General features: G+C 43.8%; 1 protein-coding gene and 1 long non-coding RNA gene across 3 annotated transcripts in view; one reads left to right on the plus strand and one right to left on the minus strand.

Moving 5' to 3' along the window:
• Positions 1–20,834, plus strand: part of LOC143963348 (uncharacterized) — a 154,274-nt gene that overhangs the window by 37,763 nt on the left and 95,677 nt on the right. The window lies entirely within an intron of this gene.
• Positions 1–20,834, minus strand: part of MEST (mesoderm specific transcript) — a 77,038-nt gene that overhangs the window by 14,489 nt on the left and 41,715 nt on the right. For both annotated transcript variants that reach the window (XM_077472040.1, XM_077472041.1), the window contains exons 7-11: positions 15,189–15,229; positions 13,606–13,676; positions 13,284–13,385; positions 12,584–12,660; positions 2,806–2,869 (exon numbers count right to left, since the gene is read on the minus strand). In XM_077472040.1, the coding sequence (XP_077328166.1) occupies positions 2,806–2,869; positions 12,584–12,660; positions 13,284–13,385; positions 13,606–13,676; positions 15,189–15,229 (355 nt within the window). The remainder of the gene's footprint in view (positions 1–2,805; positions 2,870–12,583; positions 12,661–13,283; positions 13,386–13,605; positions 13,677–15,188; positions 15,230–20,834) is intronic.

Genomic DNA, 20,834 nt, shown 5'->3' on the forward strand with positions numbered 1-20,834 from the left:
ATTTTGAGGGATATTTATTATAACAAAAAAAATGCATTTTTTTAAAAAAATTGTCGCTCTATTTTTGTTTGTCGCAAAAAATAAAAACCGCAGGGGTGATCAAATACCACCAAAAAGCTCTATTTGTGGGGGGAAAAAAAAGGATGTCAATTTTGTTTGGGAGCCACGTCGCACGACCGCACAATTGTCAGTTAAAGCGACGCAGTAATTTTTATTTATTTTTTTACACATAAGCTCAATGACCTAATCGAGGGGTGCCCAACTGCTGGCCCTCTGATGTGGCCCGCCATGTCTTGCTCTGAGATGGCGGGTCAGCATGCCCAGATTGCGGGTTCCCGACCCGCCATCTCCGAGCATCAGCGTAAAGAACGGAGCTGTCGCTAGAGGAAGCAGAGCCGATGCTTTCTGTATAGCGCCAGCTCCTTCACAGACAGAGTGATACCAAATGTACTCCCGCCTGTGACAGGAAGCATCCGCTCTGCTCTCTAAAGCAGCCGCATGCTTATGTTTTCTGCCACACTAATGCATAGGAACCCGCGATTTGGACGCCAGTACCAGAGCCAACCAGCAGTAACTGCCACCAGTAAGACCCCTTTCACACCACACTGTCCTTTGCGTCGGCGGTAAAACACCGCTATTTTTAGCGCCGTTTTACCGCCAGATTTCGGCCGCTAGCGGGGCGCTTTTACCCCCGCTAGCGGGCACGAAAGGGTTAAAACCGCAGGCAATACGCCGCAATAGACAAACACACCGCTCCAAAGAAGCTGCTGGCAGGACTTTTTTCTGACGTCCTGCCAGCGCACCGCTGTCGTGGCTTTCACACTACACACAATGGTGCAGCTTCTTTAGGGAGGATTGCAGGCGCTATTTCCAACGCTATAGCGCCTGCAAAACGCCCTGATGTGAAAGGGGTGTTACAGCCAGCAGTACCAGTCAGTATTATCCGTCAGCAGTACAAGTAAATGAATTTTGTTGCTGAGATTATTATTTTTTTTTTTTATTGAAAAGCTGTACAGAAAAAAAAGTAGCTGCTGGACACACACACACACACACACACACCCCCCCCAGATATATACACACATAACAAGATACATATATAACAAGCTATATATCTCTTGTTCTCTAGATATATCTGCACAGAAGCAAATGATTTAATTTACAATTAGTATATTTATAAGCCTCCTTCCTTTGGTTCCTTGTTTTTTGTTGTTGTTATAAATGCAGTATATTTCCTGGTTCCTGGGGGGAGGAGGGGTGGAGAGGTTTGCATAGCTAAGGGGTGGCAACTTCCTCTGGCACTGCCGTTGCTATGGAAACCTGACCTGAAACCTATTTCACTGCTTGTGTAGCACTGAGCATGTGTGAGATTTGCAAGGCTGAGATCCAGGAAGAAATACAGTCTGGCTTCAGATGCCCAAACCTAAGATGGCCACGGTCTGCTGCAAATTTATAAAGTTACAAAATGCTGTAATAACCTAACAAAACGGACCTTTGTTTACAGACTAACTTTACTAGAATGCATTAAGTTGGTGTATGATAGGTTATTTTTATTTAAAAAGTCAAATTTTGGCCGGAAAACCACTTTAAAGTCAGTATTAAAAGTGATAAGGATTTTTTTTTTTTTTTTTTTTAAACATGCAAATCATACTTGCCTCAACTGCACAGCTTGTTTTGCCACCAACCTCCTTGTCTGCTGGGGTCCCCTGGTGGCTCTCGCGGCTCCTCCCCACATCAGACAACCCACTAGGAGAAGCGCTCTTCCGAGGGGGGTTACCTTGCGGGCACGCTCCCATAGGCACGAATGCCAGACTCGGCCCTGCCCCTGCGTCATTGGATTTGATTGACAGCAGAAGGAGCCAATGGCTGCGCTGCTATCAATCTATCCAATCAGGACACAAGACACCAGCCGGCGCTGGTGTGAATTAAAAAAACAAAAAAACAAACACACCTTAATGCATCAAGGTGAAAAACGGCGAGGGTTTACAACCCCTTTAATTTTCCCGTGATCATTTGCAGTAAAATCTCATACCTCAATACAGGTTTCCTTATTCCAGATTGCTGCACCACAAGACATTGTGCAATTCTTAGTAAAGCCACACTTTAATCATGTAATGACCTTTGTTTGCATTCTAGTCTACTCTAATAGACTTTCAATAAAAAAAAATAAAAAAAAAAAATAAAAAAAGATTGCTATTAATATAAACAGATTTCAACTTAATTGAACTTTGAATTTTTAATCCATTTCTGCTGTCAGGAGGACGTCAGCATTTATGCTAGTGTTCCATCTTAAAGGGGTTGTAAACCCTTGTGTTTTTTTCACCTTAATGCATCCTATGCATTAAGGTGAAAAAATTTCTGACAGTGACCTGACTTGACAGTGTCTTGGTAATAAAAAAATTTTTTCCCCCGTACATAACTATAATTGCAATAACTTACAAGAATTTTTTTTTCCCTGCTTGTCCCTTCCGATAACTTCACATGAAATGTGATCAGCGGCTCTTGAAAGATTTTCTCTTTGGGTTTACCAGGTTTTAGGGACAGCCCTGTCTAGATCAGAAGCAGTCTACAAATGTAGAGCCAATCCTGGGCTTTGTTAGCTCAATGTGCACTGCTTAGAAGCACCCCGTGTTAAATTTTTGTCAAAGGATTGTATACAATTTAGATAAAAAAAAAAAAAAAAAAAAAAAAGGAAATTTATAAAACTCCTAAACATGACTAAACCCAATAAATTCCCTTCATCAGCCAAGATGGTTAACCCAGATACTTGCCATTTCATCCCCAAATACTATAAAATGCTCAACTTACTTGTACTGCTCCATGAACTCAGGATGGGGATTAACTGGGTCCAGTGGTCCATATATAATGTGCACTAGAATTACAAAGTGAAAATTAGAATCTACAATTTTACATTTAGACCCCTTTCACACTGGGGCTCTTTTCAGGCGTTTTAGTGCTAAAAAATAGCCTCTTAAGCCACCCCAGTGTGAGAGCCCTAGTGCTTTCACACTGGGGCAGTGCGCTTATAGCAGCGTCTTAGTAGCGGTTTATACCTGCTCATGGAAATGAATAGGCAGCACCTGCAAAGCAACATGGGTGCCACTAACCCTTGCTCCAGCTGTTAGCGGGGTGGGGGTGGGGGGGGGGGGTGTAAAACCGCCCCGCTAGTGGCTGAAAAGCGCCGCTATAACAGAGGTAAAGGGGCATTTTACTGCCAACACTCGCAATGCCCCCTTCCAGTGAAATGTTTGAACAGCCAGACAGTGCTCACATTTGTCAGTAAACGCTGTTGACAACATCCATTTTTCTAACTTTCGATTGCTGTTGTAAAGCCTGCTTTAAAAGCGATATTAAACCCAAAACCAAATAAATATATTGTAGCTTAGCAGTCATTAGATGTGATGGCTGCATCAGTTTTCTTTTAGGCTTTTTCCCCCTCTCTGGTTTTCAACTGGAGATTTGGTCAGTAATACACCTCCTGTATTGGTGCCACCATGCTAGATGAAAGGGCATGGGGGGGCACATTTGGACAGCAGCATTGTCAGTTTGGGGGAAGGGGAGTGCTAGACATACTAGCAGATTTAAATACACTGACTGAAGCCAAACTGCAATATTTCATAAGCAATTACAGCAAGTCCCCCCCCCCCCCCCCCCCCACTTTTGAGATAAAGGTGTTGCGCAAATAAAAGCTGATCATTGTAGTCACTCCTGTTAGTGTTACAGGATTTGTCTTATCCCTGTAACTGAAATATCAAGAAAGCTTCATCAAAAGACTTGGTAAGCGGCTATATAATAAAAAGTCTCTTTTGGACTTTAATGCTGCTTTAATCACCTCAATACCGACGCACGTTCACCCCCTTCCCGACCTGGCCATTTTTCAGTCCTATCACACTTTGACAATTACACGGTCGTGCTACACTGTAACCATGTGGAATCATTTTCTTCACACAAAGCTTTCTTTTGGTGGTATTCGTTTAGAAAAAAAAACACTTTTTTCCCCCCAAAAAAGTTTGTCAGTAAATTTTGTAAATAAGCAATTTCTCTCCTTCACCCATGGGCACTGACTGGCATGGCTAATGGCACAGATTGCTGGCACTTTATTGTAATCAGGGCACTGATGATCAGTGCACCAATTACCCATCCTGCTGTCCCCTGCGAGGAGATGCCGTTGATCGGCTCTCCTCGCCACACATGCTCTCAAGTGGCTAATATGGACATTTTAGATAAATCACACTGATCAGTGGATTATCAGCCACTGATCAGAGCCATTGGCTTCATCAGCATCTGCTGTACAATTCTGCTATGAGTTTACAGACCTGGCCAACTTCCCAAAATTGTTACATTCAAGGCATACTGTGTATGATGTCACATTTGCTTGTGCTCTTAACCAAACTGTCAATCCATCCAATGTCTGGGGTCAGAACTGATCACATGTGCAACATGGCAACTGCAAAACAAACAGAGGCCAAGATGGCAGCTTTCTTGGCTGTACAGGATAGGAGCAGTGGCAGACGGACAACTTATGGGGCCCCCAGGCAATAGGAAATCATGGGCCCCCCCCCGGCCCTGACACATAACATACGTTTGCCCCTACACCCTTTAGCTGCAGGGGCAGCAGCTGAGGATGTACACTTGAAGAGGCATGAACTTTACCCCCTGCTGCTTTTGGTGGATGACCTATTCAAGTGAAGGGCCACTCCGCAAACACACAATGCACCCAGCTGCATCATGCTAGCGTGGGATTCAAGGTGTTAAAGAAGGTGGTGAGAAGCAATACAACGCCTCCTTATCGCTTGCTTTAACCACCTGGTCGCTGTACTGCACAAGGTTGCAGAGTAGTCCCATTCACTTGAATGAGTCACACTTGGCAGGCACTACACCCGCCAAGCATGGCAGGGTGTATAATTCCTGCTGCGCCTGCAACATATATACACCCCTGGCCACTGCAGTTAAAGTGGCGTGGGGCGGGTAAAAAACAGGGAAAAAACTGAGGTTTTATCACCCCCAAACTGAATGTAAACAAGCCCCAGTTGGTTTTTAGGGGGACCCCTAGGAGGCCAGATAGTGGCAGGTGGCAAGAGTATATGTGCACACACGTCCTCTTTCGCTCCCCCCCATATCACTTCTCTATGTGTGCATCCCTGTTACACACACCCCCCCCCCCCTTTCCTGGTTACTGTGTCCCCCTGCTCCAACCATAAACTATGCAAATACCTCAGATAGCAGATATTTAGCGTGGCTCTTGCCATGTAAGATCTATTCTCCCTGGCTCCTCCTGTCTGAACATCGGAGCCAAGGAGGATCCTCAGTGAGCTCTGTGTGGTGTGCAGGTTCATGGGGAGAGAAACCAGTGTCGGCTGCCACAGAGGCAATCACTGCATGAGGAGGCCCAGGCACCCTGCAGGAGATGCAGGGAAGGTGTCGCAAGTGCCCTACAGTAGCGAGCCTGTCAGGCCAGTTACCGAAGCTCAGTACTTTAACTTGTTTGGGCACGGAGCTCCATAATAAGCAAAGATTCCTTGGGACGCAGGTACTCTCATGGGGCCCCTACTGGCCCCGGGCAGTGCCCGAGTGCCCTAATTGTCATTCTGCCCCTGGATAGGAGGGTTTGTCTCACTTTTCAATGTATTTTTAAAAACAGCTAGTATAAGCACCCGATTCTGGCTTGATATATGCTTCTTGGCAAAGACAGGAATGAACAGCACAAGAAGCCATTCACTTGCGTTGCAGTACTCATTTGCTGACAAGGAACTTGCTGGCGGGGTGAAAGTAGAATGACAGATGAGCCCATTTGTTTTCTACTTCACCGTCAAATCACAGGCTGGGGGCAGAAACAAGACCTGGTTGTACTACTTCACTAAAGTAGAGAAAAAGTACCAGTTACTTACCGGTAACTGTCTTTCTGGGAAATCTTCCAGGACGGCACACCTGAGAGATGAGAGGCTCCTCCCTACAGGAAACACAATCAATCGACAGCTGTTTTAAGTCCCCACCCTTCCCCTTGATCCTCAGTTTGTAGAGAAGTAACTCCTGAACCAGGTTCACAAGGGAAATCATTCCTCATAGGTACTCACCTTCTAGTGTTCTAGAATTTTCCCTCCTCCAACGGGCGGGAAGTAGGCCTGCCGTCCTGGAAGATTTCCCAGAAAGACAGTTACCGGTAAGTAACTGGTACTTTTCTCAAGTCATCTTCCAGGACGGCACACCTGAGAGGATAAACAAGTACCTCAGGCCTACCTTAGGGTGGGGCCACTGCAAAACCCTCTTGGCGAACATTGGCTCTGCAGTGAGCTTTACCTCCACTCCATACGCTCATATGCTTGATGAAGGCATCTTAGCTGGATCATGCGGCTGATCTGCAGGTCTGCTCCACAGATGTTCCTGCCTTTTCCGCTTCAGATGCAGTATCTAGGTGAAATGGGCTCTTAAAAATGGAATCAGAAAACATGTTAAACTTGTAGGTTAGCAATGTTGCCTATCTCACACATCTAACAACCATGGCCTATTATGCCTGTAGGTGCTACTTAGAACCACTAAAAAGATAAATAAGAGACCTGTGTAAGACAAGGACACTACATTAATCAATAAGAGGGCCTGTCTTAACACTATCCTGTTGAGGGAAATAAAACTGCTTCCTTTTTATCTTTATGTCAGCAAAAGACTAAAGGGAAGCCTACTTAAGGGAAATAGATTAACAGAAGCTTGAACCCTGGGTTTAAGGCACGCCCAATCTATGTCCTTACTTACGCCTGAGAGCCTTCTTCAGGAGATTAAAGTCCCTAGCAGGAGTAGACTACCCATATTGCTATGTCTAGTTTTGCTAAAAGGGCAAAATGAAGGCCATGCACCAAGCCGAAACCTATTCGATCGGGTATACATCTTTATACTTCATCCTCAGGCCCTAATACTCCTCTGAACAGAGCTCTCCAAGTTCTTACTAAAAGGGGGATTCATTATCCCCTTCCTCCAGTGTCCCATAACCCTACAGGGCTTCAACCCTAGGAAATGGTTCTGGCATCCCTGAATGCAAGTGGTCAAGGTTTTCTGACATGTGGCAGCTGCAGCCCGAACTCCTGGCCCCTCCATGGAAAAGAAGGCTGAAATACAAAAGGTGATACATGCATTATTAATATCACAAATAAAATGATCATAGATTGTGGGCACGGCACAATAGATTTAGACAGAAAGGACACAAGCATAGACAACAATGTTGTGTGCCTGAGTGTGACTATCTAAACCAATATATCAAATATGGGAAGAGACCCAAATCTGAACCTCAATGTTGACAAACAGTCCTCATAGTCTGGTTTTCTGATGTGCTGCCAAGACGTAAAAACATTGAGACTCAAGCAAACCCTAAATGCTGCGTATTTCTTTAGTGCAGCTAGCTAGGTCATAACTGATATATAAATACGGAAAGGACAGGAACCCCCTTTACTGTTGTGCTTTACCCATGTACAGCAAAACAAGGCTATAAAGACAGAAAGACCCAAACTTCTATGTTGTGTATTTCTGACAAACCACCACAGTTATAAGATTAATATGAACACCAACTCCCGTGTTGTGCATTTCTGCTATGCCACAGGGAAAAAATATGGAACACAAGACATTCCTTTCTGTCATGCACTTCTGTAGTGTAGTTCAGATAGAACCAACACTGAGAAAGGACACAAGCAACCTGCAGCATTGTGTTTTTCTGAAACAGAAAGCACCAACAAGCTTCAATCTTGAGTATTTCTGCTGTGCAACAACATAAAAGCAAAAACTGAGGAAAAAGACAGACAACCTTTACAGCTGCAATCTTTCTGGTCTGCTGCAAAATAAAACAATAACGTCATGATGAGTATTCCTGCTGTGTAGCAAAACCTCAATCAGAAGGGACAGATCAGTTTAGGGTTCCCACACCCGTGCGACCCAACCTGCGACTTGGGACTGCAAGACGCATGAGAAGTCATATACTATGGCTTCCAATGGGTACCATTTGTGTCTGTGCGACACCAGCAGTCCCTGATTCCTGGATCCACAGACCTCAAGATTACACAGGTCGCAGGGAAAAACAAAAAAACAAATAGCAATTTTCAGGTCGAACAAGTAAGGGGTCCCCAATGCTGTGACTCCCTGGAGGATTGCAGCCAACAAACCCCTGCTGTGTATCCCTAAGATGCAGAAAGGTAGATCCATGAGAAACACTGCTCACTGCTGTGCCTGATATACAAACGATAAGGCAGTAAATATAGGACATACAGGACACAAACATTCAATCTTTGTGTATGTCTGATGTGTAGTAATATACAAATACTGAGCAGAGAGGCCACCATCCTCAATGTGTCTCTCAGCTGAGCAGCAAAAACAAAATCAGAAAAAGACAAGCAACCTTCACTGCTGTGTCCTTTCTGATATGCAGCCAATAAGGCAGTATATGCAAGACATAAAGGACAGACAACCTTCAATCTTGTATATGTCTGATGTGCAACAATATAACAATTCTGAATAGAGATAGCACATCCATATTGAAGCGATTTGGCCTTGCGACTCAACATGTCAAATCGCATGGCTAAAATCAGCACAACACCACTTTGTGGTGCTACATGGATTACCAAAGGCAGTATATGTACTACACCTGGCAGGGGTTCAATTTGTATTTCTACTATGTAGCCCAACAAATTCGAACCATCAATTTTCACTGCTGCCTTTCTGATAAGGCAGTAATACAGGACACAAAAACCTCACAGACCTTAATGCTGTATAAATCTGATGTGCAACAATAAAACACTATGAATAGAGATAGCACATCCATATTGAAATGATTTGTCATGCGACTCAACATGTCAAATCGCATGTTTAAACTCGGCAGCCATTGCTGTTAATAGCACTGTCTGAATCAGCACAGCGCCCTGCAAATCAGGACCATCAGACTTCACTGCTGCCTTTCTGATAAGTAACCAACAAGGCAGTAAAACAGGACACAAAGCCCCACAGACAGACCTCAATCTTGTGTATGTCTGATGTGCAGCAATATAACCATTATGAGCAGAGATGTCACCTGACTCAACGATGTGCATTTCTGCTGTGCAACACAAAACCAGAAAGTACAGACCACCTTCACTGTTGTATTTTTCTGATCTGTAGCCAAACAAAGCAGTACCTTTAGTATATAAAGGACAGAAAACAAGCTTCAGTGCAGTGCACTTCTGATGTACAGCAATATAGCCCTTATTAAGCAGAGATGTCACAAATCTCAATGTGTATTTCTGCTGTGCCACAAAAACATCCCAGCAAGCACAAACCTTCACTACTGAGGTCTACTGGTGTGCAGCCAATGAGGAGTCATGGTCTATCCCTTTATGAAATAACCAACAGGCAATTTATTTCATAGGCATAGCCTGGGCTGTAGATACTAAACCTTCACCACCAGAGAAGGAACAGATCCTAAAATGGTTGGACACCCTACTATTAGTAGTAGTTGTTGTCCTACCTTACCTCCATAGACTGAGCAAACGCTAGCCAGCACATATCCAGGTGGTGCTGATTAGCAACTAAAGTCTTAATGAGCCCAGCCCTAGAGACTAATTTAAGACCTCTCTAGAAGAGGTGGTTACCAGTTTAGCCTGGGAGGTAAATAGCTATTTGCAGGCTTCAAACAATCAATTATGTAGCTCTTGCATAGGTTTGCACAGAAAATCCTCAATTAAAAGGATGTAGGGAGCGATCTATGGTGAATCGCCTTTAGATCTGCCACTGAGTGGATTGTAGCCCAAACCAATAAAAAAAAAGTTTCTTCTTACCTCCTACACTATAATATAAACACAGTGTAAAGGTGGAGTGGGAGGTTGGAGCTTATGAAAGTTAACTATAGCAGGCAACCTCCAAAAGGAGGATCTGTGACAAGGGAACCCCTACTGTGCCACACAGTAGCTTGGTCTCTGCCCATCCTTGAATTTTAGGTCAGCTTTTAAACATTGTGAAGCAACTTCAGATTCCTAGCAGCTGGGCTAATAGGGCCGGTAACCTAGTGCACCTGCTGACCAGGGGAGCTTCTGAATCCACCAACCACTGCCCAATTAATAACCTGTTCAGTGGTATACCTGGCCTGTAAGTAACTTTGTATCTACCAGGTCCCCTCTGTACGCTATATTCATCCCTACTAAATGTACCACAACTGGGCATGTAGGGAGAGGCTGGCAACCTACTGCTGCGATAACCACAGTGTCTCTGCTGTAAGAGGGAGCTGTGGCTGGTGGTTTTAGCAGTGGCGTCTGCGCTATTTGTATCCCGACCCCAGGTTCTGCACTGCACCAGTCAGTATATTATACACGGGGAAGGGGGAGCAATGGCCTACCTACCTCTTTCTCATCTGAGGTGGTTTAGGCACACTCGTTCCTCTGCACCACCTGTCCACCATACAGCTTCTCTGATGTAAGAGGGGCTGCAGCTGGTGTTTTTAGCAGAAGCTTAAGGGCTATTTGAATCCAGACCCCAGGTGAGATCTCAAATGCCTAGAAACCCTCTGGCTGGAATTGGGGATTTTGCAGCTAAATTCCCACGGCAAAAGGAAAGTAAAGTACTCACCGTTGTCGTCTTCCTCTTTTTGCCACAGCCAGCGGGCTTGCTTTTCCATCCTTATGGTCCACACGCAAGGAGGATAGCCGCCAAAGTGCTCCCCCCCCCCCCCAACTGCTGTCCCCATAGGGAGGTGCCAGGTTAGGCTGTGTCCTGCACTGTACCAGTCAGTCTATATACATGGGGGGGGGGGGGGCAATGCCTTCCATTCCTCATTCCCATCTTCATATCTGAGGTGGTTAAGGCAGACATCCACCGTAGTAAACTGGTGCCTCCTCGCTCTAGAGAAAGGAGGATGTGGGCGCCTGCTCCTACTGACTCTCAGCCTTCCCTCCTGGGTAAGAACGCCGCTGCCATTTTCCCGAAGTTTGAAAATGACGCGGGTGCTTGTTGCCACGCCCTCTCCGGCAGCCCACGCGAGCTACCGGGGACCCAGGAGTCGGGGACAAGCCCCCTGGAAAGAACCGATGGCCAGCACCCCCGTCTGAACAGCCACCTGTACAGGTAAGGAGGGGGAGACAGGATAATGGCCCCTGAAGTTCTGGGTACACCACTGTACCCAGGGTCCTTCAGCTCTCAGGGGGGCTCTTCCAATTTCTGCTGCCCGCCCTGAGGAAAAGATAGGGGAACCCCCCAGGAAGGACAAGAATATCCTACCAGACCCAGAGGCTTCCCAGGCTTGTGGTCCGGCTCCCAGGGGGAGACCACCAGCCCCAGGCTTCGGGTCATTTGGAAAAAAACAAACAGTTTCGCTGTGTAGGGAGAAACACAATCAAAAACTGAGGATCAAGGGGAAGGGTGGGGACTTAAAACAGCTGTCGATTGATTGTGTTTCCTGTAGGGAGGAGCCTCTCATCTCTCAGGTGTGCCGTCCTGGAAGATGACTTGAGAAAATACGTTTTCCAGATTGGCTGTACTATCTCCGGAATGAAAGGACAAAAGTTAACATATTATATGGTATGTATTTTATCTGTGTAGCTCTAACCACTTCACGCAAGACAACCCTGCATGTCATTTTGAGGAAGTGGTTGTACGGGCACGCCTCAACCTGATACATTTTATTTAGAGCCGTCGGTTGGCTTTCTGATAACCTATGCGGCTCAGCCATTCTCACAGGGAGAATGAGGGGACGTTGTTCAAATCACACGTGAGGTATCACCGCGATTGTCAGAGCAAGAGCAATAATTCTAGCAAAATACCTTCTCTGTAGCTGTAAACTGGTAACAGTTAATTTTATTTTAATTTTTTTAATCACCTATGGAGATTAAGTGCTGTAGTTTGTTGCCATTCCATGTGTGAGCAAAATTTTAAACCGTAAAATGTAAGGCATCCATTTACTCAGCGCAACATCTTTCAGTATACAAAAAAAAAAATTTGGGCTACTTTTTTTGTAATTCAGTGAAGTGTATTTTTTCCCGAAAGACTGCTGTGCAAATATCATGTGACATAAAATATTGCAATGACTGCCATTTTAGTCTTCAGAGTATAATACATACATACATACATACATACTACAAAAGTGTAAAAGTGTCAGAAATGGTCCAGAAGTTGTTAATGTGATGCACAGATGAAACAAAACTTCCTATACAAGTTTTACACATTTACAGCAATTTGTCCTGTACATCTATGTAAAACTCATATGAAAATGATTTTTCAAACTCACAAAAGCAGGGGGTGGGGGAGCTAGTGTTAGACACTGTACAAGAGTTCTGAGAGCTGATTGAAGGGACAGCCCCCGTCACATAGCTCACAACAGACCTGAGGCTGTCAATCACAGGCTGGTTCTCAGTGTCAGGAGTGACAGATAAGAGGAAGGAGAATGCATATAGAGAAATGGTACATATTGCTTTAGAGAGACACACACACACACACACACACACACACACTTTAGAACATGTGATTTGTTCATATTTCATGTCTGAGATTTACAACCACTTTAAGTTTTGAGGTTAGTGTCAACTTTGGTGATCTAGTTAAAAATTACTAATACTGCAAAACTGCTATAACACAGGGAAACAATACTTACAAGGGACTGTTGAGTTGGTCAGAGCTTCCACCCAACGTTCTCTGTGCTTTCTACGCTGGTTTATATACTGCAAAATACTAATTGCCAGAAAATAGTTAGGAAAAGATGTCACACCAACTGGGAATAAAGGTGTAAAAAGCCTTTACGCAAACTATACATTATTAACATACAAAACAAATATGCAGATATTCTGGGTTCAAGTGCAGATAGCCATCAGTTACAGGATGTTTTTAATTACTGTTGAGCCGACCATAGATGGATTGAATCTTCTGGTTCAGCAGGGACTGGCTAAGGTTTGATCCATCTATGGGCAGGCTGGTTGTACCTGAAAGTCGATCAATCCAACCAGCCTGTTGGATTTTTAATTTTTTTTTTTTTTTTTTACATGCAATTACTGCTGGTGGCTATCATTGCGCTCTGCAGGTCAGGATGGCTCCCCACCTGTAAAACACAGAAGCGCTGCAGGAGAGATGCAACACAGTCAGTGTCAATGGGAAAAACTATCGATTTTCTTTCTGAACGAAAGACAAATCGCATAATCTATGGTCTGCTTTAGTCACCTGAATTATCAGTGAGCAATATTACAGATGAATGGAGTAGAAAGTAGACTGGAGTGTTGCTCAGTCTGTTTTAAAAGGGGATTTGTAGTAAACCACACAAAACAAAAACCACCCTAAGCTATTTCCCTACAGTAGTATACCTGTCTACAACCAAATTGCCATCATTGGTCCTCAGTGCTGTCCACATGTCCCAGTACTCAGCCTCTGAGGGTTGTGTGTATGGACCAAACACCTCACCGATCCTAGATTAGAGCAAAAATGAACAGTGTAATATACAAAACTATATAAGATTTAACATATTGCACATATATTTGACGAGTCCTACAATTTTACATACATCAATTTTAGGTCCAAAATTTGTCACTTTATTAGATAGCAAGAGCATATCTGTTGGATAATGCATTCAAATCTTGGAAAACAACTTAAAACTGAATAACCCACATAAAATTTACACCTGCTCACCCTTTGCTGAAGAAAAGGAAGTTCATCAGCCTAGTAAGTATTGGCGAAAAAATACCACCATCTTTCAGCAGCTGCAAGGAGGTTAAAAGACAGACTTGGTTATGCAACATAGGTTTATACCATTGACAAAAAAAAGGGGGGGGGGGGGGGGATTTGGGGGGAGAAGAAAGCATAACTTCACTGACGCAAACAGTTAGCTCTGCCAGGGTTCATTCAGAGTAGATTTTACAGTGCATTTCATATCACTGAGGGTCCATTCATTTTTTTTTACGTTTGGGTGGTAACCCGATTCACTATTACAATACAGTGTGGCACACCACACTGCAGCAGGCCACAATCTCAGATAACAAAATGCCATAATAAAATAGGATTTTTGTAAAATTTGTTATTGGTGTTCATCAGATGACACAGGAGACTGAGACGGAGACTAGTGAGTAATATCAGACAAAGCAATAAAACCTATGTTCCTGGATGAGCTCCAAACAACTGATTTTCAGTACAAAAAGACAAATTTTCTTATTCATTGGGGGACACAAGATTCATTGGAACATCCAAAACAGTCTGAGGGATGGCAACAGAACTGGCAGCTGCCTGCAGCTCAAAGAGCTGTCTGAAGGACCTTATATGCCTGAAACCAGCATTAGATGAGGTGCGAATAACTGCCTGGTATAGGAACATGTGAACAGGACCAGGTGGCACCCTTGAAAATTTGACAACTAATTGATGCAAAAAAGTGGCACTCACTGATCTAGTAAAAATGCCTTCCAATAACGATTTGCAGGAGAAGGTGATATTTATCACCTCTGGTCAAAATTTAGCAATCAATGCTGCAAGTTGGCCTATGAAATAATGTATAATAATTGCAGTGAAATCATCTTTCAGGGAAACTGAGGAGGGGCGACACACAAGATCTAGGGAAAAACAAACATTCAGGAATGCAGGGTCTCAAGAAGGGGACAATGTTCCAGGCTGTCTGTGTCAGATCCTTGAGAAGGAACACTACAGTATGCCCCACAACGGTTAATGGAACACGAGCAGGAGAAGTGGGTGGGAAGGTGCTATCTTAAAAAAAGAAAAAAAGAAAAAAGTAGTTCCACAGCATCAGTAACAATGGAGCCTAACCGCTCTAATATCTGGATCTGTCTTCAGACATTGGGTTAGGGCAGAGGACATTGCAAAAGCTCTGGACCTGGAAATAGCTTTGCAGCCAATTCACCTAGTACACGGAGGTCTGAAAAATGCCACAATACAGTCCAATCCAGCAGGGTTTGGGTATGGCCTCCAACGCTATTGCTGAAATTATGCCAATCAGGATAGCGGCAGAAAAGGCTGTGCCAAGCAGCATGTAGATTACGTCTTGATTGAAGAAATAAAGAATTGATAAAAATGGAAAAAAAAAAAAAAAAAATGGCTAGAAGGAAAAACCTCTCAGTAAAGACATCCATTTTAATAGGATACATGAAAAAAAAAAAAAGGCATTCTAAGAGTAGGAGGGATTATACCAGGTTGGTCACTTTTTTTTTTTTTTTTTTTTTTTTAAAGATATAAACACACACACACACACACACACAACACAAACTAACCTTTTGTATTAGTCTGGGGTGGTGAGTCTCTGGAAAAATACCTGTAATTATAAAAAAAGACAAAAAACACTGCATTTCCAACCAAATGGCTACCTCAATATACAGATTTATCAACAAGTCTATATGTACTGTAAGAGGTGCCCACGACATGACAACTGGCACAACTATAAAGTTAAGATTGCAAAATTCTTTCCCAGGAGAAAACAAACAGTCAGGATAATGCAAAGCCTGCCCAGCTCATTAAAACACTCAGCACCACAGGGTAGCGACTCTCGTATCATACTATCACAGCTATCCGGAGCTAATCTATAGCGAAGAGCAGTAGCCTATGAACCCATAGTGATTGTATGATGAACCAATATGCCCTGCCAGTACATTACAAAAACAGACGTCTTAACCACGTTTCTAGAAATGTCCTTAGCAAAAAGCTAGAGAAATAAGGACCAATGGGGCAAACAACTTTTTTTTTTTTTTTTTTTAATTGAAGGGCCATTGTCAAATCTGACACCGTAACGATTAATAGGAATGAAGAGCAATTCATCCATTTTGTAATGAGAAGTTTTTTGAACTAGATCTTTTACATTTACCATGTGAAAACCTGGTTTAGTGCTTTAACACCATTACCGTTTTATTGCCTACAATAATTTTCTGCCTAACAGAGTTCATTCTGTTGCAGTGTTAATTTAAACCAATGCAAATTACATATTGTGGTTTGGATTCTAGTATGGAAAAGAAAATATCAATATGTACAGTCTACGACTGAATTTCCCGTTATGGTGGCAAAGCTCCAGCCCAATGGTCCAGAGGAGCTTGCCATTTTTGAAGATGGTAAAGTTTTATAGTGTGCATTTTTTCTGTATGACATTCTGTCACTGAAAGATACAATGCAACTATAAAATACTCTTACAGAGCTAATATTTTGGAAAAGCACTAGTCTAGAGCTGCTTAAAATGTATGTCCAAAAACAAAATTAAAGGAAAAAAGCCATTTTGATTTACAATATCTTGGAAGTACAGGGCCCAGGAACCTTATCCTTAAATCATGAGTTATATGGCACCCCAGTGAGGCAGTAAGGAAATTACTCTACTCCCCCCCCCCCCCCCCAGCAACATTTGGAAAAAAAATATCCTGGAAGCTAAGAAAAAGCTCTCAAAAGTAGGGGGGACCCAGACAGCAATACAGCTGCTAGGGACCACAAACAAGTCCATATTTTTATTAAGAAATCTTATATTGGAGGTGACAACCAGGGTTTGAAAGAAAGTATTCCCAGGCAAGAGCTGCTAATGTCCCAGTGGCGACAAAGTTCCAATGGACTACAAGGAGTAACTTTGCAACATGGAAGCACAAACAGTGCAAAAACCAGGGTGTTAAAGAACATATACACCAGCCCGAATCAAGGCCTGCTCAGAACCCAGGGCTAAATGTTGAGTGGGTGGATGAGATATGCACGTCAAGGAGGAGCATCAACCCAAATTAGAATGTTTCACTGAAGCGTATCAGGGAACTAGAGATACTGGTACATCTCTGGGGGAATTATGTAGAGAATCTATACAACTGAGAACATTCTGCAAGTCAGACAATAACAGATTCCAGCGAACAGAGTTAAATCTAACAAGGTATGCAACCTGATAGTTCGTAAGCCTTATACAGGGAGAAAGGCATATATAAACCCAGAACGGAGTCTGAGGGTCATAAGCCAAGACAATAGGTGTAAAACATGGGGTCCAGATTATGGAGTTACCTCCCCACATAATGAGGAGGGTACCTGTGACCCAGAGTGGAAAAAGGATCAGGCATTGGCTGTTTTGAAGAAATTTGCCAACATAATCCAGGAGGATTTTCTTATAAAAGAGCAACCGGGGGGGTGACAATGACAGCATGTTCTTGAACATAGTGCCAGCCATAGACCAGACTAAAGTTGTGCTGAAAAGACACCCAATTATGAATGTCAGGATTAGACCATGACACCTTTGGCAGTACAAGCACATGTGCACGGGTCAGAGGAGGATTCTTTTACCTGGTCCTCAAAAGCAGCACACACCCCTTTAATGAACGGCTCGGAGACATTTTATGATCTAACTGTTCAGGTGTGACCAAGGGTCGAATGTATATAGCACCACAGCATCAGCAGAGGCCTAACCGGAGATTTGACAAATCATTCTCCACCACGTCTACACAAGTAGGGCTGATAGCAAATGCTGTGATCTTATAGAAAGAATAGGACTATCAGGAGACCGTTCACCATTGGGTTTTCTGTTCCAGTTTGCCAGAAACTGGGCAAGTGCTCTGGTAGTAATATCCAGCTGCAAGGCTGGACCTGACAGGGAAAGATTACTTCAAAAAGAGTCTTCAAACTCCTTAACTGAATCGTCCAATGGAAACAGTAGATTGATAATTTAGTGCAAGTCCAGGAACGGTTCCAAAAGGCAATATCAAGGTCACACAGAACCAGATGTGCCAATTATAAAATTATAGTAGAAAGCAGTGAAGAGTTGAATGAAAATATGAAGTATAATAAAAGAAAAAAACTGTTAGTCTAAATTTTTTGATTTTTTTTTTAATTAACATGTTATACTTGCCTACACTGTGCAGTGTTATTGCTTAGAGCATCACCGAGCCTCCACTTCTCAGGTCCCTGGCGGCAATCTTGGCGCCTCCTCTTTTTTATGTTCACTTGGAAAGCAGTTTGCTAAGGGGGGGACCCAGTGCATGCTTGCTTCCGACCTGTGTATTTATGGAGCCACGCTCCATAGACTTATACAGCAGGACTTAGGCCCATTCCCCACTTCCTTATCACTGCATTTGATTGACAGCAGCCAAGCCAATGGCTGCTGCTTGAATGCTGTGTGAAGAGAAAGAAAGGGGAGAAAAAATAAAAATAAAATGCAGGCGTGCACAGCACTGATCTCTTTCCCCTCTTTATACAGGGGAAGGGGGGCAAAGGGAAACTGAAACCGTTTATCTTAATGTAAGCCAGGGCTCGACAAACCCCGGTCGCCAGGTCGCATTTGCGCCTAGATTTCGTGTCCTGGCGACTGGGGCAACGCTGCTGGGGTATCCTGTCTCCATTTGGACCCCGAACTCCGGCACGCAATTCCATCGGGCCGCGCCGGCCAGTAATTGAGGCCGCGGATTTGCGGCCTTCTAAAATCTTTCGGTAGTCTGGCGCCATCTTGTGGTGGATGTAGAAATTACACCCTATTCCAATAATGCTAATTCCTAATGGAGTGAAGCTCCCCTGCCTGTTTTTTGCCCAACGGTGAGTGTGGTGGCTGGTAAATGGCTTCTCATATATATATTAAATTTATTTAATATATTATATATATATATATATAATTTTAGTAATTTTTTATTTTTTTTGTAAAAAGTAAAAAAATAAATTAATTAAGGAAAAAAAGAATATTATTTGTAATCCTCCCTGCTTGACCCCTTTCACAAGGGCTGTCTGATCAGGTTCACCTGTCAGTTTTTCAGGCGGACCTGATCGAACCCTTAGCAGGGAAATGGCAGTAAATGAGCGGGAATATGTCGGAAATAATAGTCACATTCTTTTGTTAACCACTTCGTGCCCGCGCTATAGACGAAAGATGTCTACAGCGCGGACACCAATTGCCGGGAGGGCGTCCCTAGACATCCTCCTGTTTACTTCCCCTCTGCACGCCGCCATGGACGAGCATCGGGGAAGTTCTGTGTTGGCCATGTCCCTTGGATACAGCCAATCACAGATCATGCTAAATGACCAATCACAGCGGCCATTTAGCACTCGAGCGGTGTGTCCAATGAGAGGTGATCTCATATGTGGGGGGCTGGGGGCTATCTTCCCCTCACTCGTCTCCATGTCAGGCCAGGGACAGGTCCAGATCGCCGTCACGGACCTGGCTCCTAACTTTTTTAGCTGGCTCCTAGATTACAAGCAAATTTGTCAACCCCTGATGTAAGCAATGCATTAAAGTGGATGTAAACCCTCCATATAACCAGTGAAGGGACTGGCCTCAGATGATACACAGATGAAACAAATCTCCCTACATAAGTTTTACATGTATATCTTCACCTTGATATACTGTTTAGAAAGTGCGTTTCTCTTACTGGGTTTGCCTGTAGGAGGGGATTATTGCTAGACACCGAGACAGCCAATTGGAGGAAAGGCCTACACGTCCTCCCCACACATGGAGAGCTTGCCTGTGAATAGTTTTGCTGTCTGGCTCCCATTATGCAGCACTTGTCAAGAGTTATGCTGATAACAGAACAGAGCAGGACAAAGCTACAGGACAGTGCTTTGGAGAGAGAGGGGGGGGGGGGGGGGGGGGGACACAACACACACCACTGCAGATATATGTGCCCAGCTCAAATTTCATGCAAAATAGGATTTTTATAACCGCTTACCTGTAAAATACTTTTCTTTGAAGTACATCACGGGACACAAACAAAACATCTGTTTTGCGAATCTGAGCGGTCACCTTTAAATAGACTTTGACCACTCTCACTACATCAAGGGAATGTAGTGACCTCTCTTCCATAGACTGAGGTTCGGGGAAGAAAAAAAAAAAAAAAAAAAAAAAAAAAAAAAAAAAAAAAAGGAAAGTAGGACAATATCCTGGTTTAAATGAAAACCTGTCACTACCTTTGGTAGGAATCTACGGATGGAATACCAGACCTTGTGCGAGAAGGTCTGGCCACAGTGGCAGGGTCCAAGGGTCCCCTACCACTATATTTATGGATCTCAGCAAACCAAGATCTCCTGGGCCACCTGAATCACCTCCCCTTCCTGCTAGATCCTGCAAAGGTGGTGCGGAAGCAGAACCGGAGAGAACGCCCAGATCAGTGAAAACTGATCCCATGGTAAGACCAAAGAGTCTGTTCCGCATGCCATCGGATCCCTCGTCCTCGACACAAAGTTGTCGATCTTGATGAATCTGGACGCGAACAGATCCACGTCTGGAACACCCCATCTTTGACAGACAGAAAAATGTCAGGATGAAGGGACCATTCTGCCACAGACAATTGTTGGCGACAAAAGTAGTCCGCCTACCAATTTTCTATCCTGGAATGAAAATCGCCCATAGGCAAAGGACGTTGCTTTCTGCCCAAGCTAGAGCATGATTCACCTCTTTGGGCTGCACGACTATTCGTGCCCCCTTGACGATTGATGTAGGCTACTGCTGTGGCATTGTCGGATTGGATTCTGACAGGACAATTCCGTAGTCTGAGCGTCCAGGCCTCTAGGGCCAGACGCACTGCCCAAATTTCTAGAATTATTGATGGGCAAGGTCTTCATGGCCACTTCCCTTAGACATATGCTTCTTGCAACACTGCACCCGAGCCTAGAAGGCTAGCATCTGTTGCTACCATTTTCCAGGATAGTGGTAGAAAGGATCTCCTCTGTTGAAGATTTCTGGATATCAACCACCAATTGAGGCTCTGACGCACCTTGGGGGATAAGTGCATTGTCCAAAGCCTGGACCTTCTTGTTCCAAGTTGACAGGACACCGTTTTGCAGCAGTCTTGAATGAAACTGAATGAATGAAACTGCACATGAAGAACGACCTCGAAGGAGGCCACCATCTTTTCTAACAACGTAATGCAAAGCCGAATAGAAGGATTTTTCTTTGTTTTGATGAGCCAAATCCATGCTCTTATGGAACTTAT

Source organism: Lithobates pipiens, unplaced genomic scaffold, assembly GCF_037356315.1.
Source record: "Lithobates pipiens isolate NorthernLeopardFrog02 unplaced genomic scaffold, aLitPip1_a1.2 Scaffold_8, whole genome shotgun sequence".
Taxonomy (NCBI): domain Eukaryota; kingdom Metazoa; phylum Chordata; class Amphibia; order Anura; family Ranidae; genus Lithobates; species Lithobates pipiens.